Source organism: Choristoneura fumiferana, chromosome 12 (assembly GCF_025370935.1).
Source record: "Choristoneura fumiferana chromosome 12, NRCan_CFum_1, whole genome shotgun sequence".
In the NCBI taxonomy this organism is placed as follows: Eukaryota; Metazoa; Arthropoda; class Insecta; order Lepidoptera; family Tortricidae; genus Choristoneura; species Choristoneura fumiferana.
In genome coordinates this window covers 12,835,827-12,845,218 of record NC_133483.1, presented here as the reverse complement: position 1 = coordinate 12,845,218, position 9,392 = coordinate 12,835,827, and the positions used below count along the sequence as shown (strand labels likewise).

Here is a 9,392-nt window from a genome sequence, read left to right as displayed (position 1 = left end):
TCTTTCACGTCGAAACTTCATCGTCGATACTTGTCATGTACCTATATATCATTTAATAATATTGTAAATCTGTTTAAAAATTATACCTCGTCGAGTTTCTTGCGGATTCTTCTCAACAGAGGTTTTTCCGAACCGGTGGTAGATTTTTTTATTGACGTGCTTGTTATAGCCTAAATTTAATAAAGATATTTTGACTTTAACTTTGACTTTGACTTTGAAACGGAGCGACGGTTCGACGTGATTCTTGGCATAGAGATAGTTTATGGGCCAGAGAGTGACATAGGCTACTTTTAATCCCGGAAAAATGCATAGTTCCCGAGGGAACAGTGCGCAATAACCGATTTCCACGCGGGCCAAGCCGCGGGCAAAAGCTAGTAGCTCATAAAGTCCGTAAATGCCATAATAAACTATATTTATAATTACAATTTCCCTTTAATCCAATTTAATTTCCCTAATTTTAAAAAAAACAGCCGCACTCTGAGACTGTCAAGTCATCTCACGGATCTCCGTTTCACTTTTATCACTAGCATTTTCCCGCTGAGTCACGCGTTTCCCGCGTTTCACCGGCGCTGGCGCAGCTTTGATGTGCCGCCGGAGGAACGCACGACACAATGAACACTTAAAGACAACGTGTTTCTGGTGCCATTTGCGAATCATCATCTTTGACGACCGGATAGCACTGTGGTTACATATCCAGACTAGATAAAGCCTGAAGTCCCCATTCGATAACCGATTGGGGCAAATACACTGAAAAAAAAATTATGAATTAATTAACTAAAGTAGGTAATCAGACTTAACCACTTTATTTTGCACCCACATTGTTTTCGATCACGCGATGCGGCGCACGCGCACCGATCACGTGTCGGACAATGCGTTATAGAATTCTACTAATATAATGCTAGTAGGAAAAACCACTGCAATACTGATTTCCTATCACTTTCACCAAACTTATGGCAAATAATCGTAAATAAACTTGTTATGAAACAGATTATCGTTTTATGTTAGAAATCTAAGTAGAGATATAAAATAAGTGAAGATAGTTTAAACCATCGTACACTGACGCCTCTATTTTCTAATAAAGACATCCTCAGAGATACTGAGTGCCGTCATATTTAAACTTTCGTTTTATTTATAATTGCAAGGTTTATTAACAAGTAACATTAATATAAGTGCCTACTAAAATGAATACTCGTCCGATGGAAGAAGAAAATACTAATGGTGTCACTTGACATAGAAAAAACTTTTATCTTGAAAAAACAAATCATTAACGACTTTAAATAAATTAATATGAGAGAGAGAGAGAGAGATAGATGATACACAGAAAAACACAATAAGGAGGAAATAATAAATAATATCGAATACCTAGTATAAATTGGGCCCCACTCAGCATAATGTTGCAGACGTATACAGTCTGGGATGATGATGATGATGATCCAGCTTTAATTTTTACTTTTCTTGTTCCAGATGATTCCCGTAATAAGGACGTGCTGTGTGCTCTGGCTGCTGGCAGCTTGCTGCGCCGGCGCAGAGTCCGACAACTCCACCGCCACCACAAAGGTGGTCCGCACCACCATCCTGCCCTCGCGCACCACCCGCACCGAGCTGAAGGTCTCCCGCAGTCTCAACCCTGACTCCACACAGACTCTCAACATCAGGACCCGCTCTGGGCACATGACACAACTCATCGTCAAAAAGAAAGACAAGACTACCACGCAACCCAACACCACGCTTGCACCCACGACAACCACCATCCAAGAAGAAATAAAAACGAACGTTACTGATGATAACAAAAACAAAACAGAGAGCAGAGACCAAAGAAAACTTAACTTCGTCGGAACACTGAACAGCGACTTAGCTGGCTTCGATTATTACTTAAATCGTAAAAACACTGAAGAACCCAGCGATATAAAAGCGGAGTATGGCAATTGGTCACCCGTTTCCGTCTACCCTGAATCCCATATTCAAGAGGATGGTAAACAACCAGAAGCGGACCCAGAAACCTCCAGTTACTACCCTACTTACGACAACGAAAAGAGAACCGAAAACAAAAGGGTGTATATCACATCAACAAGCTTTATGGACTACGGAGTTCCTATCAAGAATTATAGGTTCGATCCTAGTAATCCAGTCATTAAGAACGACAGAAACCCTGTCTATATCGAAGTGGTCAGCACAAAAGTTTCTGATGGAGAAAGCAGGTCTGCTAAAGTTCCTGATCCAGTAATTATCAGTTCTGATCCCGTATACGCGAAAAAGGCTATTGAGAAATTTAATAAGCGTGGAAGATCAATCCTGACTCTTGGTGATGATGGAATCCCAGAAATTCAAGGAGTGAGAATGCCTGACGACGAGTCGGATAAGAAGACGTGGCGTAACGCGAGAGTCGTCAACGGTGAGCTCATTCCTTACCCAGAAGGCTACACTCCGCCTAAGGCTATACCTGAGGCTGACGTATACCCTGACGTTGCTGCAGCTGACCCGGCTCAGAGCTTCGGACCATTCACGAAAGACGACAACTTCGAACCAAAAGACGGACCTTTCACGAAATTTGACAACATAAAATTCGACGCCGGAGACAGCATCGGTCCCTACCAGACCAGTGACAACCCCGTATATGCGTATAAACTGAAAAAAGATAATCATTATTTGAAGTCTAGCTACGGTCCTTTCACCAAAGCTGATAACTCGAAAGTCGCCAATTCGAAGCTCATTGAATACATAAAGCAAATTAACGAGCAAGAATCGAAGCGTGACTATTTCAGTGGCCGCAGCTCCCGCGCACACAACGGAGATATGGAGTACGCCGAGAGCCACATCCAGAGACGCATGCTGCAGCATCCCGGCGAAGTCAACTATCCTAATTCCTTAATGTACACTCCTAAGAACTCCAAGCCTGGTTTCGATGAGAGCGTAAGGAACCCTGTGCTGCAATACGCACATCCCGACCTAGGTGTCCAACCCGCGAAGGTCACCCGCGACAATCCAGAACACTACGATAACAAAGAACGCAAAGTAAAATATTACACCACGAATATACCCAAGAGCGCTCACCCATATCCCATGGAACCCATCGATGGATACGGCCAGCAGCGCTCACAGGGCCACACCAACGCCAACAGATATTACGAAGACGAATACAACAAATTCAATTACTACGAGCACAGCCACACCAGCCCGAGGTATCCATACAGCTACGGATACATCAAACGAGTACCGGAACCGTCCTTGTGGAAGAAATTCACCGACTCCATGAAGGACACCCTACATAGCGCGAGCCAAACCGTTCAGCAATTGGCCAGACCTATCACTGATCCGATTGCAAAAGTTACTCAGCCAATCTTTGATCCATTAGTTGAAGCAACACATAAGATATCCCATAACTTAGGTCTGTACTCTCCCAACTCACTACAAACCCAGAGATATGCCCAAGATAAGATTGGCGTTGCGGCCGCGGCAGCTTCTGGCGCTCCCGCTATGTTACCAGCTTTGGGCTTAATGGCCGGAGGAGCCGCGTTAGGATTAGGCGCAGTAGCCATGGGGTAGAATGTTAGATATTAACCTCATGCGCAGCGCTGGTCTTACCGAGGACGACATCAAAGACGAATTAGAGAAAGAGCACAAGCGATCTTTAGCTGGTGCCCCTTACGACACATCGACAGAAAATACATCAGTAGACAGACTGTCTACGATGACAACTACAAGATGCCAAGTGAAAACGTTTACGTAGTCATGTCTCCTGATGGCAGCGAAGCGACCAGGTCGAAACGTGACACACTAAGCTTCTATCAAGACCCTAGCTTCGAGGGTAGGGATTTGAAGAGGGTAAAGAGGAGACACAGGAGGTCTCTGTCTGAGGATATGCCTGAAGATTTGCAGCATTTAGATGGGCGGCCGAGTGCGTCATCGCTGACTGCGGCCGCCATGGACCTGGTGCGGCAGACCGACTGGCGCGACTCGCAGTGCGCTAAGTTCACCTTCTGCCGGGTCCTTACCTCACAGTCGTCCGACTCTATCTTTGCCATGGAGAAGAAAATGGAATCACTACTTAAAATGTAAGTGTTAACAATAAGCTTAGAAATATCTGCTATCTACTGTAGTGACAAATTTATGCCATCGCTAATTCATCAAACGAACTATCCAAAATCAACCTTCGCAATAAGCAGGAGAGTATAAAAAAATACGGAAATAATAAAATGAAACATCTCAAATAAAATCTACGGCTCTGGGTTCTGTCTGATGATATTATAACAGGAGCCGCATAAAAATTAGACTAAGCAAATGATACAAATACGACACTTTTAAATATTTCGTTAAAAATTAACTATAGTTAGTAATTATCTACTTTTTTTCTGAAAATGTGCAATGCAGCACTAGTTAAGTTTTTTGGCACCTCACCTAAATATCACACAAGATCCCACACTGTCAGTTACGCCGTTGCACTAAAAACTCAATTCCGACTTTCCCACGGTTTTCGCACGGTGGCTTCAAATGGCAAATATTAACGGCACCATTAAAACACATGTCTTCGGCGTTGCGTAAGACCGTTTCACTTTTCAAAGGTCGCATCTGTACTTGCCAACAGAGTTGCACACAACTGCCAAAAGCTGACCATTTGTGAGCCTTGTCACATTGCTACAAGGTGTGCCAACGAGCCAAGTGTACGAGCAAACCAGTTGCATAAACTTTCTTTACAAACAAATTGTTGACGCGCAGAATAGTAAACAGTGACCTCTACGTGGACGAGGTTGTGTCATGTCTGTTTTCGCTTTTTGTTTAAGTAACACGTTAGTGCCTTTCTCGTGGTTTGTTTGTTAATTGTGCAGTTATGCGAGGTTTAGATGAAGCCAGTTTCGTTGGCACAGTCCCCAGACCAGTCACAGACTTTAATAACCTAACCTAGCTAACCAACAAAAAGTTGGAATACTTTGTCACTACCACAGTCACTACAAAGTTCAATAGCTCAAAAACCATTGCTAGAAAACCTGCTTTCAAATAAAAAAACCGACACACACAGACACAGACACACATAGCGGTCAAACTTATAACACCCCTTTTTTGGCGTCGGGGGTTAAAAATAGGCAGCGCTCTAGGCACCCGTCAGTGCTGGCAGCCGGCGCTGGCTTGTCTTGAAAAACTGTTTATACAAGACTTATAACAAGCCAACGCTGGCTGCCAGTGACTGGTAGCCAACACTCGCACCGACACGCACCCATGGTGCGTTTAAAAAAGTCGGTCTGCAAAGACTCTAACTAAAGATCTTCAGCTAGGTATATAAACAACTGCAGATTCACCGCGACATCTACGTACCGCACAAGTAATCGATATGTTCGAGTGTAAAAGTGAGTGGCGACGGTGAAAGTCGATGATATACGCCACTCGATACCCACATCACTGATAATATAATACTATAGCACCCGCACATGCCGTAATTATGGCTTTACATACTGCTGTCGTCGTTTTGCACTACATATTTTCTGCCACTTTTCGTGCGACAGTTCGTAAGTGATATGGATAGTACAGTCAGCAGCAGAAGTGGATGAGCAGTTACGTGGTGGTAGTTTATGTAGAAAATAATAGATGGCGCTGTCAGTCAGTGACAAGGTGCTCAAAATTATCTACACACGACTCTACTGCCAAGGTATTAAGAGAACGTTCAAATCATTTGAGTGCCACAACTGCAAATCTACTTCTGCTGCGGACTGTACCTCTCGATAAAAAAACGTTTCACTAGGAAAGTCTGTCAGCATTTAAGAGCGTTTATACCTGCTGAGCTGGCAACGTAGCATTTTTGTTAGTTTTTTCGATTATTCCATAAAAATTGAATGAAAAATAAAAATGTGGTCTGATAGAATTGTTCTTAATATATAAGTTAATGTGTCTACTCCAATAATTATTAGTGATAGACTTTTATTTTCTTTAGAAACCGTTAACAAACATTGGTTCGTTTTTAAAGAATATAAAAGTCTATCACGAATAATTATTGGAGTAGACACATTAACTTATATATTAAGAACAGTTCTATCAGACCACATTTTTAATTTTCATTCAATATTTTGAATAATCGAGAAAAACTAACAAAAATGCTACGTTGCCAGCTCAGCAGGTATAAACGCTCTTAATGAAGGTTGCTTGACAGGCAAAATATCGCAGCCGGCAGAGGTCAGTTTAACCGTAACGTCACAGTCTTGCTGCAAATTAGTTCATTCCGTAAATTAATCAATCACAAGCGTGACACTAATGTCACAGTTATCAAACGGTACTCCGATACTACGCGAGTCTACCACACAAACCTCCATTAAGTATAACACATTTTATAACAAGATGCTTGTATAATAATTATAATGAAAGTAGTCGCCACGTTTGATGATAGTCCCAGATATTAACTCCTAATACCTACAAACAAACAGTATCCCTCTACTTACTATATTCATTAACTAACCTTTACACGTGGCTACGCATGCATAATCCGTTAAGTGTACTATATTATGACACTTGAAATTAATCCCGGGTTTGCGCAAAACTTCCATGGACATTCCCGAAACCACACCTAGATTAAATTACATTCGTTGCAAAACAACAAATTTCAAAATTCTGTAAGGCCATCGGTTGAAATTTTAGTGAAATTTCTTTTTGTGCAAATACTGAGATGAAAAGTACCCTATGTTTTATTCCAACCTTCCAGCTATCTTTATATCAAATTCTATCTAAGGAAGGAAGGAGTAACAGTCGTTTACATTATTATACCTAGTAAGATTAAACAACGTAGAAATTTCGTCCTTCTTTAGTATTCTTAGTAACTCTTATAGCGCATGCTTATTAGGTTTTTGGAGCACTTCTGTCGCGTTATGTCTCGTCTTTTTTGCGTTTGCCTCTAATTACCACGCTCGCAGCGAAAGCCCGTCATCGCCAGTTTTATTAGAGTTAGCAACGGAAATCGAAACGTGGTAATAAAAGATGTTCACGTAATAACTCTATGTCAAACAGCATAACATTTCGCTACATTTTCCATAATATATTTCAATATAAAAAAATAACTGTCTAATTATAAAAAATATGTTCACTTCTCATGCTCGTAAAGTTCGTGTTTATGCTGGATCTAGGCGACAAAAATGACTTTTTATGCACTAGTGCATAAAATAAAATCTTCGTCTAAGACCAAGGTAATCTGGTGTCAACAGCCACAAACAAAGATTTATATTTTTTTCATAATTTTTAATTTATATAAAAATAAAAATCAATCAAATCAATCAAATAAGCAATAAAACTAAAAAAAATATAATTATATAGTAATGCATGAAAAATAAAATGTACATAGTAAGTGAACAATGTTTCCACTGTTGCTATTTCGTTTCCTCGCCATCGAAGCGAAAAGCAAGTGTAAAACTCGAGCATTAAACCATTTCCCTCGACGTGTCTATCCACCCTCACCATACCGGCTCGGGTGCTATATGAACGTCTTGGTAAAATGTAGTAGACTATGCTCTTGTTGTACAATCTACTATAATGTAAATAAGTAAATTTAAACCAACAACGAAAAGCCGACACCTCATGCTATTGCAGACGGAAACGCTGTCTTTTTTCCATTTGCTGTATAAAGTAAGTATCGGTAATGTAATTGATAGTGGAGTTAGTAGATATGCAATATTGCTGAAAAGTTTAGCGCTCCAGCATTTTGTTTTTAATTTTTGATTGGCCCTCAACAATGCCTGATATGTAGGTCAACGACGACATTTACGGTCATTTTTGAGAAAAATAAATTCTTGGTCAACACTATACTACTACTATATATGTATATAGACTCGTTCACGCGCATGCACGTAACGTCACGCTACGTAAGGACCGGATTAGGAAGTTTCGCTGTTTTTAATTGATAGTATACTTATAGTATAATTACCTTCCGACGTCGTCAGTTACTCTACTTCTTCGCTAATAATACCTGTAATCATTTTATTCATATTGACCGTTTTGGCTCCTATTTTGATATTTATTTCGTTTTCTTGATACCTAATAACATCAATCTAAGTACATCTCTGTACAGTATAAAATAGAATGTTAATGTCGCTCGAAGCTCCACGTTTTTCTTCGTTTTCCTGAAGTTTCAAATGAGAAAGAAAAAGAAAATCTATCTTTTGTTTCGGCGTGGAGAGTAAGACAGCCGGTGAAATTACTGGCACTTGAGGTATCCCATCTTAGGCCTAGGTTGGCAACGCATCTGCAATACCCCTGGTGTTGCAGATGTTTATGGGCGGTGGTGTTCTCTTACCATCAGGAGACCCACTTGCTTCGTTTGCCATCCATTCGAATAAAAAAAATGTGATTCCAAGTGTGTTAAGCAGTAAGGGCTGACCCGTCTAGGTCTTAAGAACTACATTACATCTGTTAAACAAAGTTAGGTTAGGTCAGGTTAAATCAAACTTTGCGACAAAAAGAATCATAAGATCCAAGACGGTGCTCCTTGCCTGTCGCAAGACCTTGGGAATGTAGCAGACTCTACACAGCATACTTCGTGTTGTCACTTTCCTTTCAATCACGTAAAGTGGCGACACACCTTTGCCTTCGAGATTCGCTCTTTCCATAGGCTCTGACGTATGCCGCTGACATACCATTGCAACTTAATGATCGCTTGTATATTTTGCAATTTGAGGGAAAACCTTAATAGTTGTTGACAGGGAAACGTAGTTATAACCTGTTGTTGGTATACCTACATTCAAGTTTTACACACCGTGTTCTTCTTTTAACTTCGCCTGTAGATAACGTTGCTGCCTCTCTCACATTAGGTCCCTTGTCGCCTTTAATGACACCCACGGGAAGAGATGGGTCCGTCCTATAAACCGGGCACGCCAAGGGTGTCCCCAAGGGGGACAGGGAGGGGCAGATTCTAAAAATGTTGCCAAATGTAAAGAACCAAACCAAAGTTATTACAATCGCCGTAGATAGCTCGTACTTCAAGTGAAAAGCTTCGTGTGCTCTCGCTTTACCTAAATATTCATACTTTCATCTCCATATCCTGACCAGCGGCTATGCCTTGGGAACGGACAACTTGGCAAGGTCGCCATGTAATATATTAGGGATTGTAACGTGTGTCAATAATACGATAGCCGTAGTGTGGCAAGAGAGCAAGAACCCTTTTAAATGTAAACTTAGTTATATACATATGATGTCGCTACACAGCATTGGTTTTATAGGTCCATCAAGCTATATACGTTCATGCAGGGCAGCAGCTCCTCAGTAATACTTGCATAGTTCGCTATTGGGAACTGAACAACACCATAATCTTCGCAGGTTTGTGCATTTCTCAGATTTTTCTTACAAACTTCTGTAAATTTAAATGACTCATGAATTTCGAAAATGAGGTGCGAGCTTTGAACCCGACCTCTAGAGGCGATGGTCAT

The 9,392-nt window shown here is 41.0% G+C and overlaps 1 protein-coding gene and 1 pseudogene across 1 annotated transcript in view; both read left to right on the top strand.

The window, feature by feature from the left end:
- Positions 1-1,464: 1,464 nt before the first annotated feature.
- LOC141433791 (uncharacterized) lies at positions 1,465-4,285 on the top strand (annotated as a pseudogene).
- A 4,599-nt stretch (positions 4,286-8,884) lies between these two features.
- The window catches only part of LOC141433634 (uncharacterized), a 3,575-nt gene continuing 3,067 nt past the window's right edge, over positions 8,885-9,392 (top strand). Inside the window, exon 1 of the mRNA XM_074095738.1 lies at positions 8,885-8,929. Coding sequence (XP_073951839.1) covers positions 8,885-8,929 — 45 coding nt within the window. The remainder of the gene's footprint in view (positions 8,930-9,392) is intronic.